The 26723-nt window shown below is 45.7% G+C and overlaps 1 protein-coding gene across 6 annotated transcripts in view; it reads left to right on the forward strand.

Annotated features, from left to right (window-relative positions):
- The window catches only part of PALM2AKAP2 (PALM2 and AKAP2 fusion), a 502216-nt gene that overhangs the window by 136258 nt on the left and 339235 nt on the right, over positions 1–26723 (forward strand). For all 6 annotated transcript variants that reach the window (XM_036854498.1, XM_036854497.1, XM_036854502.1 and 3 more), the window contains one exon: positions 14997–15042. In XM_036854498.1, the coding sequence (XP_036710393.1) occupies positions 14998–15042 (45 nt within the window). In that variant the 5' untranslated portion in view covers position 14997. Of the gene's footprint in view, positions 1–14996; positions 15043–26723 lie in introns of those variants that run through there.

Genomic DNA, 26723 nt, shown 5'->3' on the forward strand with positions numbered 1-26723 from the left:
CTTTCAGAGGCATTTAAGGAAATGCTGCACATTTAGCACTTAGCTCTTCAGATTATGGAGTTCAAGGTCATCATTTTGCCCATAGAAGGGCCATCTGTATGTGTCTAAACTGCTGAGTCAATTACCCTGCCGCGTGGGAATACTATTGTGGCCTCTGTTTTTGGCACAGACGTCTTGAGGGGTTTTCCAATCATCGGTAAATGCTGAAGTCCCTGGCTCTCAGTCCCTGGCCCAGGTGTAATGACTCAGAGGCCTACAGTCAAACCAGGTGAGGGAGGAGGTGGGAGGTTAAAAATCCAAGCTGGCTAACAGGCAGAGGATGTTAGTTCTCCAAGACTGCATCTGCATCTTCTTGCAAACTCATTGTGATTTCCTCAAAGCAGCCCTCTCCAAGGTTTAAGCTGTAGGCAGAGGCCCTCGCTGCCTGAGTGTACGAGGTGGGACTCACAGCACCGTGAAATCACGCTGATGAAGGCAAAGCTGAGAGCATCTTCATTTACCGTGCATGTAGTTAACGTTACATCATCCTTTCACTGCATGTTGATTAGGCAAAACTATGAGTCATTTAAATATCTGATTACAAAGACTCTTAATTTTATATGACAAAACTATCCTTTAGATTTTCATTTCATATTTTATGATTCCTAAGACCTGGAGTCAACACTAATTACGTTTTTACAAGGCATGCATTATTTATCATCTTCATCACCAGAATAATAAAAGCCAGCACAGACCTCCCCATGTACCCTGTAAGGTAGATATTATTAACCTGAGTTTAGCTAAGACGAAATTGATGCAAGTTAAGTACCTCACCCAGCGTCCCCTATCTAATAAATATGGAGCTGGTCTTTGAACCCAGAGCATCCTGGCACCAATGCTCTTAACCATGGCACTCAACGCCTTTTGTAGCAAAGCTGCCACTCAGCATTTATGAGGGCGCTTCTTACCTGCCAGGCACAGGGCTCGACATGGATTGTCTCCTTTTGCCCTCAAAACACCCATATGGGTCAGGCACTATTAATTTCGTTTTCTGATCGAGGGAGTTGATCTAAGAGAAATGATGTAATTTCCCCAAGTTTACACTCTACCTTGTAAGCACTAGAGCTGGGGGTTGAACCCTAGGGGTCTGTGTCCCCTCTCTTTAGCTGACATTGGATTCTTGTCCCCTGCCACTCCTCTCCTCCAGCCCTGGAGTGAAGGTTTCCTGGATCTGGCCAGGCACTGGTTCCATCAGTACCCACCTATGCCCACTCTTGCCAAAGTCCCTTTGGCCATGTAAGGTAACACATTCACAGGTTCCAGGGATCAAGGCGTGGACATCTTTGAGACCATTATTCTGTCTACCATGATCGCACCATTCCATCATTCTCTCACATGAATCCTGCATGGTCCTCCATCTGATCTCCTGCTCACATCTTCCCTCCCTCATCTGGGCAGTCAGAGTGATGTTTTGAAGGTGTAAATACATCCCTTCACAGCTTGTCCAAACCCTCCCAAGGCCATGATCTGACCGGGCCACTCTTTGGCCTCTTTTCCCACTACTCAACCCCTCGCCCCCTCTGCCACCATCACACTGGTCTCCTGGCTGCGACTCCAACGGATGCTGAGCACACTCACGGTGCAGAGCCTTCCTGTGTGCTGCTCCCTCGGCCCGGACACAATTCCCTGAATATTTGCATAGCTCTGTCACTCGCTCTGTATTCAGGTCTCTCTGATGGAGTGTCGCTCCTTCATCCCCACTCTCTCCCCTTAGGGTGCTTTTCTTCAGAACACTTCTGAAGTTAGATTGTAGATTTTCCTACTTTTATTTTTTTTAATTTTTTTAAAACTCATTTGCGGTTTTTTTTTTTTTTTAATTATTTATTTTTGGCTGTGTTGGGTCTTCGTTTCTGTGCGAGGGCTTTCTCTAGTTGCGGCGAGCGGGGGCCACTCTTCATCGCGGTGCGCGGGCCTCTCACTATCGTGGCCTCTCTTGTTGCGGAGCACAGGCTCCAGACACGCAGGGCTCAGTAGTTGTGGCTCACGGGCCTAGTTGCTCCGCAGCATGTGGGATCTTCCCAGACCAGGGCTCGAACCCGTGTCCCCTGCATTAGCAGGCAGATTCTCAACCACTGTGCCACCAGGGATCCCCCGGATTTTCCTACTTTTAATGTCCCTCTCCCTTCCCTAGAATGGAAATGCAAAAAGGCAGCTTCTTTGTCCTGTTCTCTGCTGATCCCCAGCACTTGGGACGATGCTTGGTGTGAAGTGTGTGCCCAATATGTATGCTGGGAAGGAAGGAAGGGAAGGGAGGGAGGGAGGGAGGAAGGATGGAAGGAAACAAGGGATGAAGGGAGGGAGAGAAAGAAAGAAAGGAATGATGGAAGAAGTTGGCTTAGCTCTCTGGCCCTTTTATTGTTATCTAAGGTCTTAACTCTCAGAGAGGATAATATTCCAGGAACCTCAAAAGAAAAGAAATCACTTTCACCTCTTTGAAATAAGTTTTATTTATGCAGATAAATCCTCCCAACATTTAAATAGTCCCACACAGATACAGGCTTCCAACAGCATGAGCAGGTTACCTGATATTATTACATCTGCCACTTAGAGCTGTGTGACTGGAGCTCTCTGTGTCTCAGTGCCCTCATCTGTGAAATGGGTATAATAATAATGCTGCCCTCATAGGGCTGTTGTGAGGATTACATCTGTTAATGTTTGCAAAGCACTTAGAAGGGATCCAGGGACAGAGTAGGCATCACATCAGTGTTTATTAAAGATAAAAACCCAAAAAACTTTTACACTCAAATTCAAACTGTTCTCTCCAATACTCTTCAGATCTTTATTTAATTGAGAAAGAAACTTGGAAACTTTCGGCTTTTTCTTAACTCAATTTGTTTCTGCTTTATTATAACTAGGGAAAACACTAGTTTGTACTCCTATGAAAGTAAAATGGCAAAAGAGTATCTTTGCCCATTTCTTTCCACCAGTGGTCATATTCTTATCAAATAAATGTTTTCTCTATGGATTAGGGCTGTTACAATGTTTTCTAAATACTAGGATTATCAAATTTAGGACTTCATTTACTCAGAGGGTTAAGTGTGAAATCTCCAGGCTGCTCTGAAGTCGAAGTTCATCCTGAAAGACATTATCCTTTGCCTGGCTTTCCACGGGGGTGGGGTTTGAAACCTGACACCTATTTGTCGGTTGCCTCATTAGGTCACCACCTTGGAAAGGCTGCTTCCCCCTTATTAAGGAAAAGCCAGCTCCATTTGTTTTGGCTCCCAGCAACCTAACAGAGTCTTTATAATTCAGCAACAGTCTGTTTTCCTTGGAAGCTGGAGAGGCCAGTGGTTTTGGATCAAGCTTGAATTCTCACTGGAAGTTCCAAAATGGAAGTCAAATGACTTCAGCCGGCAGTGGTAGAGGCAGGAATGCGGGGCAGGCCTTTGGAAAGTGGATTTTGAATATTGGAGGCTACTCATGAGATGCCTGATGGGATAAAGCCTAACACGGTTTGAGGGTGATGTGGACAAGCCATTTTTTTTTTTTTTTTTTTATAAATTTATTTTATTTATTTATTTTTGGCTGCACTGGGTCTTTGTTGCTGGGCGCGGGCTTTCTCTAGTTGTGGCGAGCGGGGGCTACTCTTCGTTGTGGTGCACGGGTGTCTCACTGCGGTGGCTTCTCTTGTTGTGGAGCACCGGCTCTAGGCACGTGGGCTTCAGTAGTTGTGGCACGTGGGCTCAGTAGTTGTGGCTCGCGGGCTCTAGAGCGCAGGCTCAGTAGTTGTGGCTCACGGGCTTAGTTGCTCCGTGGCATGTGGGATCTTCCCGGACCAGGGCTCGAACTCGTGTCCCCTGCATTGGCAGGCGGATTCTTAACCACTGCGCCACCAAGGAAGCCCTGGACAAGCCATTTTATTATTCTGTTCAAACTCCGGGTTCTGATATCTGTTTTTTTTTTTTTATTTTATTTTTATTGTTTCCACCTAGAATAGAAAACAGTTTCAACCTAATCCTGGGAAGCAAGAATGGATTGATAAGATTCTTACTGTATACAGATGCAAGACAGGTCCCTTCTGGGGGAGACCAGTGAGGGCCACTCTAGAAGGACTAACTGCTGGATAGGCATTGGTCTGAGGAAGCTTTGGGTTGGGAGAAACACTGTAGAGGTAGCTCATGCCCAGGAAGGGGGTTCATTGGCGCCTGTGCCTTTTCTCTGCCAGAAACTATGAAAGAGAACTAAGGTAGGGCGGCTCTCAGTGTGTAGAGCGGGCAGCCTGGGCAGCCATTGGCAAGGTCCCTGGTGGGGGCAGGAGGTGACAGGGCTGAGCAGCAAAGACCCAGACTTCCGGTCTCTTACATTAATAACCAGGTTGAGCTTCCCGGCTCATAAATCAACTCTCTCCTGTCTCTCTCAACTCCTCTGATATTCTAGGTTCCAGAGAAGATTTTTTTTTTTTTTAAACAGAGCTAAGAGTGTCCATGGAAGAATTCAGGGGGTTCCAGAAAGCTCAGAAATTGTATACAAAATGTTGTAGGCATGTGCATTGCCCTTAAGTCCACAGTTTTTACCAGATTCTCAAAAGGACTCTGTGATCTGCCCTCCTGCAAAGCTTAGATCACTGTTCTAGGTGGTAACATAATTCACCCCGTAAAACACTTTGCACTTTTGTCTCCTTCAGTCTCTCATGATAAGAATTTGGCAAAGCCAAAATGTTACAAAAAGGTTTGCACAGCATCAAAAGACCTTGGAGAGCAAACTCTAGAGGCAAGAAGCAAGAGTCAGGAGTATTCATGAGTAAGTGCTGGTCTAGTCTGAGGACCATATCTGGCACACCTGGGGTCTTAGCTCAGGCTGCTGTAACAAATTACCATAAATTGGGCAGCGTAAACAACAAACATTTTTTCTTACAGTTCTGGAGGCTGGAAGTCCAAGATCAGGGTATCGACAGGTTGGGTTGCTAGTGAGGGCCCTCTTCCTGGTTTGCAGATGGCTGTCTGCTTGCTGTGTCCTCATATGGAGGAAGGAGAGAGAAAAGCAAGCTCTCTACTGCCTCTTCTTTAATCCCATCATGAGGGCTCCATTCTCATGACCGCATTGCCTTCTAAGGCCCCATCTCCATCACACTGGAGATGTGGGTTTCCACGTTTGAATGGGAAGGGGCACAAACATGCAGTCCATAGCACCCAGTGATGGGCTAACAAGTGACTTAGGAGCCTTCACTCGGACACAGGCACGTCTAGGCAGAAACACATCCAGAATGATACAGATATTGATGAATAAATGAGATTATGGTCATGATTATAAAAGAGTATTCATTGACCACCTTCAATATTGCAGGAGTTACATACATGATGAATACATTATATCACTTGATTGTCACAATAATCTTGTAAAATGGATACTGATATCTTTCCCATTTTACAGACAGAGTAACTTAAGCTCAGAGAAGTAAATTTCTTAAGGTCATTAAGTGGTAGAATTGAGATTTAAGGTCCAGTTTGTCCAATCCATGCTTCCTGCCAACCTAAGTAGCTTTGTTACATGCAGACAACCATCTTGGTGGCTTGTGGGACGCTGATGTATCTGAGATCTCCTTCAGGGCTCTGACTTTATGATTTTTGAGTTAACTGAGAGAGTGACAAGTTAAGTAAATAATTTGTTAAGTCACACACTATGTTAGAAATTGGGAGGGATAACCACTTTTCCTTCCCAAAGGGACCACCATGCATACCCTGAGGGGGTGGGATTTCTGGAATGCTGTAGAGTTAACAAGAGGGGACTTGGAAAGTTAGAAAAGGGAGGGGGAGGCTGCATTCCAGGCATAGCTCGTGGTATGAGAAAGCACCAAATTTGGAATGGGACAAACAGATGAAGAAGGTGTCAAGTTCTCCGGGGAGGAGTATGGGGACTGGAGACTAAAAACAGGGTGAAGCTCTGGCCAGATGCTCTGGTGACTTCTGAGCCTGAAACAAAGGAGAACCACCCCAGAACCCCAGGGGCCTCCCCTCCCCCATCCCAACAAAGGGGAGTTCCGTGCGACAAGGGGACCGAGCCCCAGAGGGAGATGGACTGACTGCCTGTCTATAGCGGGAGATCTTCAATTCTAGCAGAGAGCTCTCTGGTCACAGGAAAAGCTATCTCGACTGTGATGGCTTGTCCACTTGCGAAAGATGGTGTCACAGGGGCTTGACTTAGGGAAGAGTGAAAGGTGAGGAACTAGAGGAGGAAAGAGAGGAACTGAGTGGGAAGAGGGGACATCATGTAGGACTGACAGGAGACACCTGGGTCCCAGTGCAGGCATCAACAATCTGACATCCAGATGTGGGTGCACAGCACTTAATCCAGCCCAGATCCTAGAAGGCAACAACCTCCCTGCCCTCCACGCCCACGCTGGGAAAGCTGTCCCCGGAGAGAAAACAATGGGAATGACATCAGTACAGAAGGCAAGCTCATCTGTGCCTCAGAAGTGGCCCTGCCAGCTGCTTTTCCCCAGGGGACAGACACTGCTCTCACTGTGGAGGCCTGGAGAACAGCTGAGTGTCCCTTTCCCAAAGGGTTGAGCCAGACTTGGGGGCTCGTGGGAGTCAGGGAACTGCTGTCTCTGACGCATGATCTAATGTCTTGTTCATGCTCACTCCCTCCTCAGCAGAACACAACACACCTTCCTTTGTCAAGTCAGCACAGGCTCCATCCTTGGGGCCTCCCAGAGGGGCTGCCCACCCCCCACCCCCCTCAGTGCTCCTGGCTCCCAGCCAAGCGGACGCCTCTGCATCAACTCTGTTTCCATCCCTACCTCCCCAAGTATGCCTTTCTCTCTAGTGGTATAAATTTAGCTCGGAATGAATGTAGAAAGGAGGGCACATTCATGTAAACACGGACCAGGTAGCTTTCCAATCTAAGTTTGACACACACACAGATGGCAGAAAAGATCCAAGTTTCTCTGTTTCCTTCTCTCCTGCTTCTCTCTGCTGCTGCCACTGCATCCTTGGACCCCACACCCTATCCTGCATTTAGCGAAGCTAATTAAATATGTAGATCAGGAAGTGCAACTGTTTGACTGGATAAAGCAGAAATCACTTGAGTGACTGAGGTACGTTAAGGAGGCAAAGAGAGCCCTAGGTGGCGTTGGTCATTTGCATTTATTGGTTTGATTGTGTTAGAAACCCATCAGACATCTGGAAGCCTCTTTTGTCTTATGTGCTAGCTGAGTCTTTTCTCCTGGTAGGCTGAGGCTGTGGCTGCTACAGAATGTTTCTCAGTCTTACAAACATCACCTCACCCCAGCCCCTGCCTCCATCCCACTGACCAGTCCTTATGTCCCTGAGATCCTAACCTTGAAGGCATCCCTTTCACTGTAGTCCTTCCCACTCTGAGAGCATTTATAGTTAGTTCTCAAAACACCTTCTCATTCATGAGTTCCCTTCATCCTACAAGAACCTTGTGGGGTAGTTAGCTATCTCTGTGCCCAGTTTACAGACAGAAAACCTCAGCTCAGAGCAGTTAAGTTGCTTGTCTGAGGTCACACAGTAGGTGGCAGAGTTAGGATTAGGACCTAGGGTTGAGATTTTGTCTGGTGCTCTTTCCACTCTGTCTTGAGCTGCCTTGAAGAAAGGCTGTCTCTCCATGAGGCCCCAGCTGGGAGGGTTACGTTTGGTAAGGAGAAATTTTTTTTGGTGTAGGTTTTTTATCGTTAAATATTGTTTTGTTTTTAAAGGAACTATTCGGGGGCATTTATCACATTCACAGTGTTGCGCAAGCACCACCTCTGTCTGGTTCCAGCACATCCTTATCACCCCAAAGGAGACCCTGTCCCACTAATCAGTCAGTCTCCATGTCCCTTCCTCTTCCCCTGAGAATACCAGATTACTTCTGTGTCCATGGATTTGCCTTCCGTGGACATTTCATATAAACGGAATCAAGAAAATGTGACCTTTGTGACTGTTTTCTCTCAGTAGGCATCATGTCCTCAGGGTTCATCCACGTTGTAGCAGATGTCAGAGCTTTGTTCCTCGTTATGGCTGAGTAATATTCCGTAGGAGAATGAGAGTAGCTTTTATGGGTTCAAATAGAAGTGACAACCTGTACATCCCATTCATTTTTTTTACTGAAGTATAATTGATTTACAATGTTGTGTTTCAGGGGTACAGCAAAGTGGTTCAGATATATTTATTCTTTTTCAGATTCTTTACCACTATAGGTTACTACAAGATATTGAGTATAGTTCCCTGTGCTATACAGTAGGTCCTTGTCGTTTATCTACCTTATATATAGTAGTGTGTATCTGTTAATCCCAAACTCCTAATTTATCCTCCTTCCCCCCTTTCCCCTTTGGTAACCATAAATTTGTTTTCTATGTCTGTGAGTCTATTTCTATTTTGTAAGTAAGTTCATTGTATCTTTTTTTTAGAATGCACACATAACTGATATCATATGATATAGATCTGTCTGACTTACTTCACTTAGTATGATAATCTCTAGGTCCATCCATGTTGCTGCAAATGGCATTATTTCATTCTTTTTTTATGGCTGAGTAATATTCCATTGTATATGTACACCATATCTTTTTTATCCATTCATCTGTTGATGGATACTTCAGTTGCTTCCAAGTCTTGGCTACTGTAAATTGTTTTGCTGTGAACATTAGGATACATGTATCTTTTCTAATTAAAGTTTTCATCTTTTCTGGGTATATGCCCAGGAGTGGGATTGCTGGATCATATGGTAACTCTATTTTTAGTTTTTTAAGGAACCTCCATACTGCTCTTAGTAAGGAGCAATTTTTGAGACTGACCGGCTATTACCTCTCAGTGAGACCAGCTCCAAGGGGCCAAACACAAGTTGGATCCATTTTGCCAGTGTATGAGTGTATGAAGGGTGGGCAATGGGTGGGCATGCAGGATTGAAACCCTGAACACGCCAAAGGGCATCAGAAGGGCTCAGCGTCCATAGGTCGTAGGAGCTGAAGCTAGGCTTTCCCAGTTTCATTATTCATTCCCCAACCAGGAGGGCACACAGGATTTAACTGATAGGCTACTGTCCCTGCACTGCCAAACCCACAGGAAATCTCTCTCTTGTTAGCAGTGCTGACTTGCAGGATGTGTACGGCATGATTGAATCATGGCTAACAATGAAAGTGTTGATGGTCCCACTGCAAAAAGGGATTCCAAGCTGACGGGGCACTTCATGGTCATTGTACTAAGGCAAACTAGACTGGCCCCTAAGCTCTCTGGGAAGCCAGTGACCTGATTGTGTCTACCAGCATCAGATAACCAGACTGGCCTTCCCAAAGACTTTTCCCTTTGTAGCTAATTCACACCCAAACCTTGAATCAACTCCACCAAGGAGCACCTTTAATATGTGGGCATGTAGCTCTCTTCCAAAACACTCCACAATTAAGCTTTTCTTTCCATCTTTTCCTAGGACTTAATCTATGTCCTCTTAAGCATTCCCTTCTCATTCCTTCCTATTTATAATCATTAAATTGACTTACTCCAAAAGATAAGGCTGTAGGTGTCTATGAATCATTAAAGGGGGAGTCTGGTAATGAAATTTCTAGACAATAAATGACACAGGGAAGAATCCTCCCTTTTAAAAGATGAAAAAAGAGAAGTACCTACTAATGTGGAAACTTAAAGAATATTGATAGTTCACCCCTTTTCTTAAAAGAAAAAGCCTACATTAAAAAAAAAAAAAAAGCCTACATAAAAGGGTAGATACAATCAAGTCACTCACTTGATTTGGTCTATGACAGTTTTAATGAAGAAGTAATTGGGTTGTATAATTAGGACCTGCCATTTTTGGAGCACCTACTATGGTCACTCTCAAGCATTTTCCATCTGTTATCTTGATTTCTTGCAATATCCTTATGAGGTTAGAGTTGTTATCCCCCATTAAGGATGAGGAAGTTGAGCTAAAGGAATTCAAGTTTGTGCAGTTGGTGAGTCTGAGGGCTGGGATTCTAACTTGTCTTTACAGCTCATGCCTTTTCTCTGTGTCATGCCCACCTCCCACCACCTAGTCCCACTTTTCAAAATTTTTATCAACATCTGAATATCCCAGCAAGGTGAATGTAGAATGACCCCTAACCATCCAGATCCAATTCCTGTATGCTCTCCTTATAGCCCCTGGTTTCTTCCAGCAATTCACAGTGTTGATCAACTGACATTGCCAAGGCTAGCCAAGAGAAAATGAGGCCATCAGATAGAAATTGTACCATTCATTTTTAGATGGATTTCTAGTTGCTCTTTTTGAATCTTCTATGTAGAGAGCTTAGTCAATCTATACCTTAAGTGACATCCAGCCTAGTTTATTTCCCACACTGGCACCCTGTTTTCTAACTTCTTTCACTCTCTTGCACCATGGGGACTCTCTCTATGGATCTATCATTTGAATCCCATTGAGAAAAACATCACATACTTGAAATCCCATCAACTTTCCCAAGTTGTTCACAACCACAGGAGCCAAAAGGGCTCCAAGCACTGTTCCCCTCCTTTTGATCCTGTGCAGCCATCACATATGTTTTTAATGACCATGTATTCTAAAAGATCCTAGGCAAAAGAGAGATGATACAAATACAAACATTTTGGAGGACCTGGCATCCTTTTAAAATTACTTTTGTTAATGGAAAGCTTCAGGTTACTCTGAAGTTTCACACGCTTAGGTTCTGTTCAGCAAGACTTTAACTTTTACTCACTCAATGGGTCTTGGCAAGTCATTTCCCTCTCAGTTTACAGAGCTCCCGTTTTCCCCACAGGGGAGTAGGCTGTGATCATCTGTGGTTCTCAAAGGACTCACACCCTAAAATAGATTCTGCAATTTTTATTACCAAAACATCTATTTCGCAAATCTAGCATCCTGTATTCTCTCAATATAATGCTGTGCAATACAGCATCTATCAGAAAAACCATTAGACAATACGGGTAGTGCTTATGCAACACGGTTTACTGTCCCGGCAAGAACTAGTGATTTGTTACACACATTATGCACCCATTGTAATAGCTCTTTTGAGATTTCAAATGTGTGGAGGGCAAAAAGTCACCAATGTTAGCACTAGACTATGAATTCTTTGTAATACCAAGCCATAGCCTAATGTCTAGTATAGAATAGTTATACAATAAAAGTTTATGAAAGAAATGGCATAATTTGGGTTATAAGTGTCTGTGTTTGTAATGGGTTAGATGATTTCAAAATGCTAAAATTTAGAGCTTTGAGGGGAGAAGTATTGGAAGAGGAGAAAATGTTTTCTCTCTGCTCTTCACGTGCCTTCCTGTTTCACTTAGGGTTCTTAGTCACAAGCAGCAGAAACTGATTCTAGTTGCTAGGAGCAGAGAAGGCATGAATCGAAAGTGTATTACGTAGCTGGCAGAATAGCTGGGAAGGCTAGAGAAGGAGGCTTGAGTAATGGGCAGGACCAAAGATGAGCAACCAGCCTGAAAGAGTTCTCTAATGCTGTGTCTTCAAGGTCCTTGGCCAGTGCACATGGCTAACTAAGCCCAGATTGCATGCCATGTCATAGCTTCTGAGGACCTGGGAAACAAGTGTCTGGCATTTCCCGGCTTGCATGATGGGAAGTAGCTCTGAATCTCACAATGGCTCGTAATATGGGAATTCCCCAAAGATGGAAAGGGCTGCACAAATGGGGCAGGCAGAAAAAAAATGTGGAAGATTCTGCTACATTTCCCCCTGGACAAATCCCCAGGGTCCAGCATTCTGAATTTCTTCTCTCCTTTGACTTTTGGCCATCCCTGCTTTGACGATCCTCAACACGGAGTAAACAGGAGCCCTGTATATCATGGGTCTCAGGCGGTTAAAAGCCACTGAGGAAGTAAATTGGTCATAAGTCTTCTGTCTACTCCTAGTAAGCCCAGTTAGTACGATGGTTCTAAATCCATCCCTAACTTTGACCTCACCCCATAGATATTTAATTTTGTACATGTATTCAGAGAAATGTGACCCAGGAGATTCTGATGCATACTACTGACTGGGAAACGTGTCTTAATTGTTCCCATTTCTCACAGTTTCTTTACAAACCATTTCTATTTTTCTGAAGTCCCCTCCCACACCCCATCAGTCTCAACCAATGGCCCTTCCGTAAGCTGGGAAAACTAGGCTTCCGATATACACTCCCACAACTTCTCTCTCTTTCAAATAAAATGACTTCATCTTTACCCATTCCATCTTCTGTCCTACTTCATTTCCCCATCTTTCCAAGCCTAACTTGGCCACCAGTGCTCATCTGGATGCCCTCTGGTCTAATCTGAGACCTAATACTTATCTTCCCTTTGGACTGTGTCTTTGGTCTCACTTCCCTGATGCCTAATTCCCTTTGGCCCTGAAACATTCAAGTCTCCCCTGATCTAACAACCCTTCAACTTGACTCTGCTTCCCATAGACCACCTTCCTGTTCCCCCCACCACCTTCATCTTTCACATCCAAACATCTGAAAGGAGTGGTTTTTACTCAAGGATGTTCCTTCCCGACCTCTCACTCATTCAGGTCTCTGTAATTGCTTACAGGCTCACCCACACACACACACACACACACACAGCTCTCTCAATGTCACCCACGGCTTCCTGGCTGCCCAGGCCTCTTAGTCTGCATCTTTCTTGACCTCCCCAAACCACTTGACTCTGTTGAAAAACCCTTTCCTCCTGCTGTGGCTTTTCGTAGAAACATCCCTCTTGATTTTTCCTTCTAATCTTCAGATGATACTTCCTCAGCCTCCTTTCCTGGGCTTTCTCCTCTTCTCGTTCTGTTTTCTTACCCTGGCCATTCTTTCTTTAGCTATAACCACAATGTAGATGACACCCAGGTATGTGTCCCCAATCCTGATTCTTCTATCTTGAGATTCAAAGCTTTCCAACTGGTCACTTCCAAAAGATGCCTAAGCCCGTCTTCCACTCCATCTCACCTTCCATCATGCCTTTTAAAAATTTATCATAGTAAAATATACATAACAAAATTTACCATTTTAACCACTTTTAAGTATGCAGTTCAGTGACACTAAGTGCATTCACATTGCTGTGCTCTTCTAATTCCTTTTTAATATCTGTGTAACTGGAGGGGAAAGGACCACTAATTCATCACTGGGGGCTGCCCCACCTTCATATTACTGGCCGAGCCTGGTGCCTGGTGGTTATACACATGAGCTCTGGAGGGTCTGATCTAAGTTGAAATCCTAGCTCCATGACTCTGGCTGAGTCTTTCCACCTCTCTGGTCTCACTTCGCTCATCTTGTATTCTCTACTCTTGTTGGGTACGCAGTCACTCTGCCGAAGTACTAAAAGCTTTGTTTATTTGTGAGCTAACACCCCTCAAACACTTGTCCTCTGGAGCTGGCACTGGAAGTGAAGAGAAAATGAATCGTTTGAAGAAAGTGATGGGTCTTAGCCAGAAAGCAGAAGTTCCGGATATACTGGAGGGGGATGTCAAATCTGGTGCTGGCTTGGATTTACGATACAAACAGCTCCACCTACGCCTGTTATGAAAAGAAAGAGAAAACAATCAATCAGTGAAACTGTTTTGGTGACTGCTTCTGTCTTTGGGCGGAGTAGTAGAATTGCTCTTCAAGTGACAGGTGAAACCTCTCTGAATGCTGAAAGGTGATTTAGTAGAAATTGCAAGAATTGGCCCAGGAAAGAGGTGATTTGGAGAAATTTTGATGTGCCTATCCTTTCAAAATGTCTTCTTAAGTCTTGCATTTATAGAGTCATCAAGGATCTAAAGAGGTCACATTGGTTTTTTTTCCCCCCATGTTTATTCATTTATGGAGGCAAGTTTGCTTATGAGTGTTGGGAATTCTAGCAGCCCCCTCCTGGAGGTGAAGACGTATTTTGTTTTTAGCTTTTTGTTTCCTTTTGGACTGGATCTTATTCATCTCTCATTTCCAGCCCAGGGCCTGGCATAAAAGATGCACTTTAGAACTGCCGCCTGTTTCAGTAAAGAAGAGGTGAAGTGTTTTGGTGACCAGATCCTACTTTTCCTTTCAGAGACTGAGTACAGAAGTAAAGATTCTCAGAGTTTCAGCCCAGAATGTCACAGGATAATGTTCAGAACAGATTGCCCTTTACAAAGCACCTTTATACGCCTACTTTATCTCATTCAGCACTGACAGACACTCCATTTTTCAGATGAGGAAACTGAGGTTCAGAGTGGTTAAGTGACTTGCCCAGGGCTTCACAGCTAATAAGTGATCAAGCCCAGCCTAGCCGAGCACCTATAACTACAAACTCTCGGTTGTCTTTCTAACCCACATTTGGCCTCACAGAGGGATGGCCTGTGTTGAGCTACACCCTGCCCTTGGCCAACTTGACCGCTGAGGATCCTGCCATTTAAGGCATGTGGGTGAGGCAGTTGGAAATGTCCCCATGTGGAGTCTAAGCGTTTGGCACGAGATAGAAGGCAGGACGTGCTGGGGCCCCGCTTTCTGCCAGAGGCCCCTGAGCTGGCGTCTGCACGTCCCCAGTGAGCACGTGTCCACCTGGGCGCACCAACCGTGCGCCCTAGCGGCTCCCGGTGCGCCCCGGGTGCCAGCCCGCCCGCGCGCTGCCCGGCCGCGCCTTGGGGCCTCCCACTCCCCGCGGCTGCAGCCCCGGTGTCTCCCGCCCGCTTAGAGCAGCCCGGGGCTGCGGCCGCGGGTCCCCCACACCCCAGGGGCGGAGCGAGGCGCGGAGACGTCAGGGCGGAGGACGAGCGCTGGGCGAGCGCGCCCTCCCGGCTGCTGCCAGTGGCCCACGTCCCCGACTGGCGCGGCCGGCGGCGGGGAGATGCAGGGAGCGGCGGCGCTGGGGCGCAGCCAGGCGGCCGGGCGGGCGGGGGCCAGAGGCTGAGCCGGGCGAGCCAGCCGCGCACACAGCTCTGCCCGCCACCTCCGAAGCGGATCCCCGGACGCCCCTCGGCTCTCCCTGGGTTTCTAGCAAAGTCCCCCCGGGGTATCCATCAATTTCCTTGGGTGACTACAGCGTGTGTTTTGTTTTTCTTTCTTCCTTCCCTCCCTGTGTGCCCTTCTCCAGGATGGCAGAGGCGGAATTGCACAAGGAAAGGCTGCAAGCCATAGCAGTAAGTCCACTTTCATTTTATTTTCTTGCTCTATTGTCTGGGATGGAAGAGGACCCCGAGTGCTTCGGGGCCGTCGACATTCCAGCACAGTAGCCGCAGGACATGTGTTTTGGGGATAAAAGTCTGTCAAGGCTCAGCTACATTGCTTTTTCCTTTATGGTCTGTAGATGGAAAGCCCCAGGGCGCGCTTTGGGCTGGGGATTTGAATGTGGAAGATTGGCTTGGAAATAAGATGCTTGCTACTGGGCTTAGGGGAATGACTAAACAGGAGCATGAGGGGTGGGGGTCGGGGGGAGGGGATTCCTGGAATATTACCACCCAGTGCTCAGTAATACTCTGACTTCAGACACTGGAGAATGGCGGGAACGGTCACCAGAACAGTGGCTGCCGTCCACTCTGCGGAAGCTGTTGGTGTGCTAAGTGGAAAACCAGCAATCAGCTCCACTGCCAGCCACGCGGTAGAACCTCTTCCCTGGAACCGGGAGTGTTCATTTCCCCTGTTCTGTTTGATATTGACACGGGCACTGGCGCAAGCCACCACCCTGGGGAGGGGGTGGGGTGGTCTGGGGACTTCTTAGAACAACTGGGTCCTGGGAATAATATTCCAAGAGAGCCTCCTTCTTCTAGGTGTGGATCATCTGAAAACCTATTTTCAGCATACAAAGGAGCAACCAGTTTTGGCAAAGTTTATGTGCACTCTCAGAAAAGTGTACCCATGTGCATGTTGGGTATAAAAGAGCTCGAAAGCTGCCTAAATTTGAGCAATCCTGCCACAGTGTTGCCAATGATCCACAGATGTGGTATTTTTACTGGAGCCACCACAGCTGGATTATATATTTCCTTTTCAGATGAGGGAATGATTATTGCTGCTATATGAAATAATAGCAATTAGAAGAGAAGGTCTCTTAACATATTGGCATAAAAGAATCGCCAGACATTCTTTTACCTAAGTACTGTTTTTTTTTCTTTTTGGTCCAGGAGTTCCCTGGAAACACATATAAATTTGTTGGAGAAATGGTGTGTAATGTTTTGGAAGCAAAGTATATTAAAGTGTTTTTAAAATCCTTTGGACGGATCCTTCCCTGGGAAATGCATACAGACTCTTCTTTTTTAAAGAAGCGTTTGATGTGGTCTCTGTGGCTCTGAGATCCTCTTTATCAAAGTCCTCAAATCTTAAAATGTCTTGGAGACTTTACAGCTGAAGCAAGAGAGACGTTTGTTGGCACTGTTGAATGCTATGGCTTTTTTGCCTATTGGGCAATCTTTGAACTTGGTCCTCAGAACTCAGGAAGGCTTTTTTTTTTTCTTTCCCTTTCCCTCTGAGTATGTGTATTTTGATGGTTAGTGAGGTTGTTTACGGTTTCTAGAGTTAGTGGCCCAGCAGTGTGGCCAGTATGTCATGAACTTGATAAGAATGGAGATATTCAGTCCTCGGTGCCATGTAGCTGGTGGGTGTTTTATATAAACTGAATAATAGGCTGCTTTACTGTCCATGAAGTGGCTGCTCCGGAGAACGTTCGGTTGCTCCCATTGGAGGCCGCCGAAGGTTTCCAACAGTTGTCACATTCTCTGCCTTTGCATGACCAGCTTTACTGGATGCCTGAGGAACAGCTGAGCCTCATGAAAGGACTTGCTTTCTGAACGGGGTGCCAGTAGCAGCTTACACTTGGGCCACCCTTTTCCGAGTGGGGCCGGGTAATCCCAGCAGAGGCTAAATGGACTTTCAAGAAAGATCTAGCCAGTCTTCTGGAATTCTCATGCCTGTTCAGTTATGGAATTGAGTTTGTCCTGTACCTGGGAAGGTGTTGATGATTCTCATGAATGATTCGGCCTCAATGAATATATCTGTTGTTATTAGTGCAGACTTTCTAACAGCGAATTAACTGTGTGTGTGTGTGTGTGTGTGTGTGTGTGTGAGAGAGAGAGAGAGAGACAGACAGACAGACAGACAGAAAGAAAGAGAGAGAGAATTGAGAGATGGGGTGGAGGGGCTTGTGACCACATCAGTAAATAGTTCTATGCCGTGCTTTGGTCTAATGCATACTCTCCAAATTTTGCAAACTTGCCTCTTTCTACCACCTTCCTAGGGTTCTCAGGGGACCCTCAGGAGCCCACGAGGCTGCTGCCAGAGCCTAGCCCTCCTGAAGTCTCTCTGGAGATGTGAAGGAGGAAGAGAATGATTCTTTTTTTTGTTTGTTTTTTTGTTTTTTGTTATTCGTTATCTATTTTATACATACCAGGGTATATATCTCAATCCCAATCTCCCAATTCATCCCCCCCGCCACCCTGCTTTTCCCCAGGAGGAAGAGAATGATTCTTTATCTCTTCACCAACTTGGGCTCCTCTCCAAGAGGAAGAGCAGATAGATGGAGATTCTAATCTGTAGCCTCTTGGGTACTCTTTAGTCTGGACCTTGGTTCCTTCATCTGTAAAGGGGGCTCATGAGTTCTACCTCAGGGGCTGGCTGTAAGGTTTAGATACGGTGCAGGTGAAGGACCTGGCATGCAGGGGCCAGTAGATGGTCTTGAGCTAGAGCCCCCATTTCCTGTCTACACTGCTGCCTTGTCCTTTGAGGGTGAGAGGCAACATCTCTGAAACAGAAAGAGTCTGAACAGCCTTCTTTATCCTTTCCTTTACTCGACTGAAGGCCAGAGCTTAGCCCAGTGTCAATTTCGCTAGCTCCTCAGACCAGGTGCAGAGATGTGACTGGAGGATCCATCCATCCAGTCATGCAGTAGGTATTTACAAAGTATTGCCTCTCGGAAGGGACTGGCGATACCAAAAAGTCAGTGTCCCCAAGTTTCAGCCATCAGATGGAAGACTTTACCCTTCGCACACTTAAGTTCTAAAAGGGACAGATGTCCTGTGACCTACTAGCCACATGATCATCTGTGGGATTTTTTTTCCCCCCAAGGGAGTGAAATACTCAGAAACTATAGTGCTTTAATTGAATCTTCCAGTTGTGTCCAGAGACTAATCAATGAGAAAAGATGAATTTCAGCCTACTTCCTGCCAAAAGAGGAGCAAATCCATCTTGACAAGTGTCTCTACTCCCAGGTGCTCCTGCCATCCGTAGGGACTCTCCCAAAGTTGTAATTTTAGAAGACAGCAAGATGCCTCTATAGCAGAATGAATGTGGGTAATCATTCAGGGCATAATAATACAGTTGCCATTTATTGACCATTTTCTATTCAGCAGAGCTCTTGTGACGTGTGTTCTTTAAAAAAAAAAATCTTAAGTTGTTAATAGTCTAACATAAACAATTACTATTCAGTAGCAGGAATACTTATGCAAATGAGCACACACCTGGAGCAGGTAAGCTGACCTGGAGGAGTTGTAGAGCACTTTCCAAGAGAGGAGATGTTTGAGCAAGTCTTGAAGATTGAAAATAAAATGTAAAATAACACAGTAACTTCCCAATGAGCAGAAGGTGTTTATTCACTTGTTTGTTGTTAGTTTGTTTATTATTTATTTGAAATAGTCAGTATAAGAAAGGGAAAGCGAAACACATGAAGGAGTTAAGTCAGTAGCCAAAGGCGCCAACTCAGCAAGGAGACTCAAGTGCATTTGAACACAGATGATGCCATTTAATCCTAATAAGCTGATGAGGGAGGAACATCTATATGGTCCATGTTTTAAGGAGCCCGACCTTAACAGAAAGTGTCAAGGCCAGAATCAGAACCCACACTGGAGGGCACTGGAGCCCCTTTAGTGACCACTGCCAGAATTGGCTCCCCACAAGATGGTGGCAGCAGCTCGTGCTCTTCCCATGAGCTCACTGGGTAGTTCGGCAGCCTCTGTGTCAGCGGATGAGGGAGAAGCAGACTGATTCAGTAGCATCAGGAAAGGCTGAGACAAACCAGGAGGCCACATCCTTTTGAGAGTCTTCCAAGCTGGGTTTCAGTGCATGGAAATACCCAATGGGAGTTCTCACCGAGTGAGTAACAGTCCCTTGGAGAAGAAACCACTGTGTCTCAATAGAAACCAGTTTGGGGGGAGGATGTTGTTATGTCTGCACATCCGAGAGGAAGAGAGTCTTCCTTGGGCTCTGGTGAAGATAACTGAATGTTTCAGAGGTCATCGTGGGCAAAAGCCCTCAGAGACATAGAAAATACGGCCATACGTGAGTGTGTCCAAATTTGCTGAGATATGAGATGCCAATCCAACCTACCCTGGCTCTTTAGGGAATGTTGTCACTTAATGAGAACTCAGACTCTGTGGAATAATAAAAACGATCTTTGGCATTTGTACAGCACTTTACAAAAACCTGCACGTGATACCTGAATTCTGAGCTGTGCTGGGCAGGTCTCATTGTCTCCACTTTACAGTCAAGTATACAGAGGCATCTGGGCTCACACAGTGAGGTGTGGAAGGGTTGTATCTCTCTCCTGACTCCTGATTCCTCGTGTTAGTGGCACGTCTAGCCTTGGAGGGGTGCTGTGCTAGGGGCAGGAGCTGCCCCTAGGATCCTTCTGAGCTGGCGGTGGGGAGAGGGGTGAGCTTGTGGGTATATGGGCCTAGCTGTGACTCTGTGGAATCTGCCTTTTGGGGGATTTCACTTTGGACCCCTCGCCCTCTTAAAATTCTCCCCCAGAGGGTACAGATAGTGGCCTGTGGCTCCCACCTGACCCCATTCTCTGTCCTGAGAAGACCCGGATGTAGGTGGGTGGCTTAGGCTGGTTCTGCCTTTTACCCATAAAAAAACACTCTTGGCATTTCCTTGGCTTCATCTCTCAGTGTTCTTCTTGCCTCTGAGCAATAAGGCCTTGAGTGCCAGGGTTGGAGTGTGGACCAAAGGCTAAGGAGGCCAATCAGCCCGCTTTGATTCAGGCCGCTTCGGTTGGCCTGCATGGCTTGGACAAAAGTCCTGGCTGCCATTTGCCTGTGATCCAGCCTAGCTTCCCAGGTCAGGGATCCCTCAGGGGTTCTAGAGACCCAAGCCCAAGCCCTATAGTAACAGAAACTGTGATTCTTGGGGGGACCATCCCTGTACATGAACCTCTGTTGTTGGCAGGCAGCTGGTAAAGGGCTAGAGAATTGAAGATCCCAGTCATTTGTTATCTTCTTCCACATAAATGGTACCCTGCTTCTAAAAGTTCAAGTTGAGGCTTAAAAAATGGTTTGCTCAGGACATTGGTGCTGAGGAAGAGTTTGCCCCAGCTGACTCTGCAGGGCTGCTCAGCAGGTAAGGGCCACTGGGGGCCCATTCAGTGTCATTGCCAGGTCTGGGAGTGCCCAGGCAGGCCTTACACAAATATGCCCAAGGGCCATACACCTCTCTGACCATTTATTTGTACCTCTGAGTATATCAGGCTTTAGCCTCTTGGGACAAAGAGCAGCTGCTCTGGCAGGTGCCCTGTGAAATAGAGCAGTCATCATTTAAAAAACCAAGCATGGGGGCTTGTGGGTTATGATTTGTTAATATTTAGAAGAAAAACAGGGCTCAGTGAAGGCTTCTCTGCATTTCTTTGGGGTTACCCAGTGCTTTGCGGACCACTGCTATTGGTCCTTTGAACTACCCACATTTTATCACTGATCCTTTTTGGGGATGTTGATCAACTTCCTTGGCAGTAAGAGTTGATCATCATGTAGTGTGATATTGACTGAGGCAGCAAATGGCATTGATGCACGGAGACGGTGGTCCCCAGGGCTGTCAGTACCTCACATCTGGTGAGTAACAAGCGTGGATTCTGGTGTACGAAAGCCTTGGCTCACATCCCAGCTTTTCTGTTAGTATCTGTGAGACCTTGCTGGCCCTCGGTTTCCTCATCTGTAAGTTGGAGATAATTATAATACCCACCTCATGGAATTGTTGTAAAGGTTATTTGAGAGATTTCGTGGGAAATACTCAGAGCAGGGGTACAGAAAACACTCAACAAAAGTTTTCTGTTTATAGTAAGTGAATCAACAAATCATAACTCATGCATCTTTATGGAGAAAATGGACGCAAAGGGTGAAAGATGAATTCTTTTCACCTCAACTGGTGAATTGCCAAACTGGGAAATTTCATGAGTATAGTAACACCTGAGAGTTTGCAGTGCAGGAGGATACTAATAATAACAATGAAAAGGATTGTTTATAGTCGACAGGAGTGGCAAACCCAAAAGGACCCGGGGGCCAGCCTGTAACATAAATGATTGACACGGATTGAGTAGGAAGTTGTAAGGACCTGGAGAGCAGATATCACTTCTCAGTGAAGGTACAGTTAATTTATACCAGGTGAGAACGTGGGTCCTATGTTGTCACATCAACTGATTCTCAAGAGAAGCCAGAAATCTTCCTTTTTAAAATGTGAGATCTCCCGTTTCAAAAAGAATAGCATCAAGTAGCTTAAAAGCTTTTAAAACATTCGTGGACACAACAAAATTCCTTTTGGCCAACGGGATGACCTTTCGTGACCTCCACGTGTAGGTAGAGCTTTGAACATTACCGTGTGCTTTCCTTATGTGTGGACTTGTTTGGATTTCATAAGGATGCTGTGAAGTGGTACTACCAGCTCCCCTGAGATCTTTCATAATGTTACAAAATCAGGGTGCAGTTTCAATAGGGCTTTATGAGTTTGGTGTACAAATGTTTGGATCATTGGAAAAATAGTGCATATTTCCTATATTTTTTATTTTTGGCTGTGTAGGGTCTTCGGTGCGGTAGGCAGGCTTCTTATTGCGGTGGCTTCTCTCATGGTGGAGCACGGGCTCTAGGCGTGCGGGCTTCAGTAGTTGTGGCTCCTGGGCTCTAGAGCGCAAGCTCAGTAGTTTTGGTGCACCAGCCTAGTTGCTCCGCGGCATGTGGGATCTTCCTGGACCAGGCAGATTCTTAACCACTGCGCCACCAGGGAAGTCCCCCCTATACTTTTTTATATTAAATGAGCTCCTTGCAACCACTGACATTATTGTAACTCAAAGTTCACATCTAGGTAGGAGATTGCTCTCTCAAAATTAACAGAAAAATTTAAAAGACAGCAGCTTGATATGGGAAATTCCTGTTATCATAGAAGCACCTTTAAGAACAAGGTAGGCAAACTGAGCCATCACGTGTTACCCAGGTGTTTGAGATGATTTTGATTTGTTATCAGCCTCAAATAGACAATGCAGGGAGACCGGGCTGGGCTCAGGACTTCTGATAATGGCAGCAACTGCTAATGGGCATAGACTTTTGGCCAGAAATGGTGTAGAACTGTGATTCTCAAACTTCAGTGCATTAGGATCATCATCACCTGGAGGGCTCCTTAAACACACAGATTGCTGGGTCCCACTCCCAGAGTGTTTGATTTAGTAGATCTGGGCTGGAGCCTGAGAATTTGCATTTCTAACAAGTTCCCAGGGTTTGCTCTTCCCAGCTGCAGCTGCTGTTCTGGGGAATACACGTGGAAAACCCGTGGGGATGTGGTAGAAGACCAGTAGCAAAGGGAGAGGATGGTCTGGGTCTTCATAAGTGGCACACGCCCACTGTGACATGCCCAGGGGTTTGTGAAGTGTGTATATTTTAAAGAGGTGAAATGGAATAAAAGACCAAATTCAAGTCTTAATAAGTGAGAGCCTAAACCTAGCTCAGTTTGAAAGTGATATAGTTGTGTTCCTCTTACATCAAGTGACTAATCCAGAGGAGATCTTGTTTGTCTTGGGTACTTGTTTTAATCTATTTAAATAAAGTAAAATTGAAGACACCTGTTTCAGTGGTATGCTTGGGATTGGGATTGGCTGATCAAAACCATGGGCTATAAAATTCACTTGCGGAGGCCTTAGGGGACACCTCAGTGAGACAAGAAGTCATGCAACAGAGCAGATATCCAGCAATACAGTGGGAGCCCCTTTGAGAAATATACATGCTACATAATCATGATGCTATAGATGGAGAAGTCCCAGAGCAGATCAGCCAATCAAGTCTTGTGGCAGCCTCTCCAGCCTTCAGGCCTGATTCTCAATGCAGCTGCTTCTCAAGTGAGCAGCTCTAGTAGGAGGTCAGGATGAGCAGCAAGTGAGGTTCATTTACTTAATGATGGTTAGTGATTCTCCTAAGCCAGTCTGTGTGCACAAGCCAGGCTTGTCACTGGCACATCAAAGAGGAGTTTATTCTTGTCAAGATGTCCTCCAGGCTTCCTCATCCTAATTGTAGCATCCATTGTTTGAACCAACCCTTCATATTCAGATGGATTCAGCTTCACCCGGGCTCTTATTTGTCCTAAAACACAAAGCACAGAGGCCACACTGTGCAGGATGAGACCTAAGAGAACACGGACAGACTGTTGGGTGATGGCCGCCCAGCATGGGCGCTTCATAGAGGCAAGTTTGCACTTGAGCGCTGTGGGTTCGGGCGAATACCGCACAGCTGAGACCTATTTCTGGCAGGAAATGCCGGCAGAAGCAGAGGTTTGGGGGGGTGGGGGAGCATGTTGGAGCTACATATGCCCTTGGTTAATGGGTATGTCAGTCTTTTCCATTAGTCTCATGTTGAATTAGAATCCACAAAAGGAGATTATTAAATACACAGAGAGACAGACAGAGACAAACCTATAGCCTATGTACATAATGCTTGAACATATCTTAAAAATACTTCGGGGCTAGTCTTTGACTCTAGTATCAGTGCTCCTGTAGCATCCTCTGAGCTTAGCTAGAAGAAAGGAATAGGGAACCTGGTCCCTTCCCCTCGCATAAAATGGAAGGGGAACGAAAAGCCACACGCGCCCCCAAGGTAAAAAGCCCTAGCTGTAGATGCAAAGGCTGTGAGCCAGACCTCAGAACACATCTTCCCCCTCGTCATTTCCCCTCTGGCAGCCTGTTTCATTACCCTGCGGGCTTCCAGGCTCTTGACAGCCTGTGCCCTCCAAAATGTCTTCAAGGCATTTGTAAAACCTGCCCTTACTTCTTTGCTACATTATACCGATTTACTTACTATTCTAGGTGGGTGGGATTTTTTTTCCCCCTTCTAAATTATAACCAGTCATCTGAGGATTCACTTTAGTTTTTAGTTCAGGGCTGAAACTTAAAACTTTGAGGGTTATAAAAAAAAACGTTATTCTTAAGAGAAAAACATATGCTTGAAAACTTAACCCCTTGGTGGTAGCCAGGGGATCCTCTTTCTCCGAGTTTGAGTAATAGTGCAAACAATTTTTGAGACCAATAAATACCGCGTGGGGCTTCAGGATTGGGGCAGCTGTGATAGATGCATGTCCTTATGTGATGGATAGAGAAGCCGGGATCTGGGAGAGGTACCTTTTGGCCGAGAGGCATGGGGTCAATCCAGAGGCTCCCTCCGGGCTCCTGGTTCATCTCCTTTTTTTTTTTTTTTTTTTTTTAAACAGTATAGTTGAGGATAATCTTTATTGTGAGTAGTAGATTATTTATTTATTTATTTATTTATTTATTTATTTATTTATTGCCGTTCCGTGCAGCATGTGAGATCTTAGTTCCCTGACCAGGGATCGAACCCGTGCCCTCTGCACTGGAAGTGCGGAGTCCTAACCACTGGACCGCCAGGGAAGTCCCTCCTGGTTCATCTTAAACAGAGTTTCTATGTCCTGACTTGTCAGCTTGGGTTGATGATACTTGCTGCCTCTAGCGGGTTGGGAAATGGTTCGAAAATTTCCTTGCCCCAGTGGGACTGTGAGACATATAAGATCTGAAAAGTGGAAAAGAGTGTAGCGGTTCCTCAAGAAATTCAAAATAGAACTGCCATGTGATCCAGCAATCCCACTTCTGGGTATACATCCGAAGGAAATAAAATCACTATCTTGGAGAGATAGCTGCACTCCCATGTTCATTACAGCATCACTATTCACAATAGCCAAGAGATGAAAACAACCTAAGTGTCCATTGACAGATGATTGGATAAAGAAAAGGTGGTACATACAGAGTGGAATATTATTTAGCCTTTAAAAAGAAGGAAATCCTGCCGTTTGTGACAACATGGTTGGACCCTGGAGGGCATTCTGCTAAGTGAAAAAAGCCAGACACAGAAAGATAAATACCTATAATCTCACTTATATGTGGAATCTAAAAAAAAACCATTGAACTTATAGTAACAGAGGAGAGTGATGGGTACTAGAGGCTGGGAAGTGGGGGAAAGGGGGCGATGTTGATCAAAGAGTATAACTTCCAGTTTTAAGTTGAATAAGTTCTGAAAACCTAATGTACAGCATGGTGACTGTGGTTAATAATCATGTATTATATACTTGAAATCTGCTAAGAGAGTAGATCTCATGTGTTATCATTAAACACACAAAAATGGTAACTGTGTGAGGTGATGGATATGTGAATTAGCTTGATTGTGATAATTATTTCACAATGCATATCAAAACATCATGTTGTACACTGTAAATATATACAATTTTTATTTGTCAATCATACCTTAAAGCTGGGGGAAAAAATGATCAGTTTAAAAAAAAAGATCTGGAAAGCTTGAAGCTAATGTGAATGGCCTTGAAAAGAAATACTGCTTATCCAGGAAGCAAAAACACACTATAGATAGTGATGAGCCCATCATCTGAGTGCCCATGTTTCTTTTCCAGGTGGTATATAGGCAGCCTTGTTCATGAACAGTGGAGTCTGAGCATACGTGTTCAGAATTTAGTGCTGGTCATCAAATAAAACTCGCAGCAAAACCCAAAGGATATTTAACAATAGCTGGGATAGGTGTGTGGGGATGGGTCAGAAGGCAGGGCAGGTCCTGGAGGCTGGCTGTAGAATGTGCTCTCTAATGCTACCAGCTACTAGAAACGAGACTTTGGCTGCCTGATCACTCCCCATCCTTATTCACACGGGACTGAGAATGACAGATGTCCATCCCATCAGCGTTGGATCTGATGGCCACGACGAAGAGAAAGCATTGGCCCTGACAACACAGAGGAGGCGAAGGTAAAAGTAATTGCTCAGTTACCCTCCTCTCTCTCCCCTTCCCGCCATCATCGCTCTCAATCTTGACATATCACTGCCTCTGGAGGATTCCAGCTCTCCATCTGCGCTGAGCCTGGGTCCACAGAGAAAAGCTGGAAGCAGAATGGCTTAGCAGTGGTGGGGGGAACAGGAGGGGAACATCTCCCCTGTAGGGAGGCAGGGCACCCCAGGGCTCAGAAAGCAAGTCAAAGATGGTAACTTGATCCTGTAGCTTTCTTTTAGGGGGAGGGAGGAAGGGTCTCCCAGTTTCTGAGAGCTTCCCATGGGCCAGACACCCTGCTGAGTGCCTTATACTGGGCGTTAAAAACTCAGTTGTGCACAGGTGGCAGGTTGACGTGGTGGCTGAGCTTGTGGGATTGTGGTGACCGGAGAGGGTGGGTTCCCCAGAGGGCAGGCAGCACTCAACTCCAGCTGATGGGTACTTTGTGGGAATATAAATCCGAGATCTTCTATTCTTCAAGGCATCTGGAAATCCAGCTTTTGAAGGAAGTCTGTTGATATTTATATGTTCATAACCATTGAAACACTGTGTGGGCCAAACCAAACACAGTGAGATTTTAATACAGTGTGTGGGCTGGATTCATTCCTCACCCCTGACCGCCCCCCTACCCCCACCTCGGGCCCCCAGTTTCCCACTTCTGCCTTTCACAGCATTTTTATTTAATTGTAAAGCCAGTAGTATGTGGAGGTGATAGGGTAGTAGTGTTACAGCTTGAGGCTAAGTCAGATGTAGGTATGTTTAGGTCTGTTGGGGAAATTGGTGGGGGACCTGCCAGAAGCCCATCGAGGGCC

Source organism: Balaenoptera musculus, chromosome 6, assembly GCF_009873245.2.
Source record: "Balaenoptera musculus isolate JJ_BM4_2016_0621 chromosome 6, mBalMus1.pri.v3, whole genome shotgun sequence".
Taxonomy (NCBI): domain Eukaryota; kingdom Metazoa; phylum Chordata; class Mammalia; order Artiodactyla; family Balaenopteridae; genus Balaenoptera; species Balaenoptera musculus.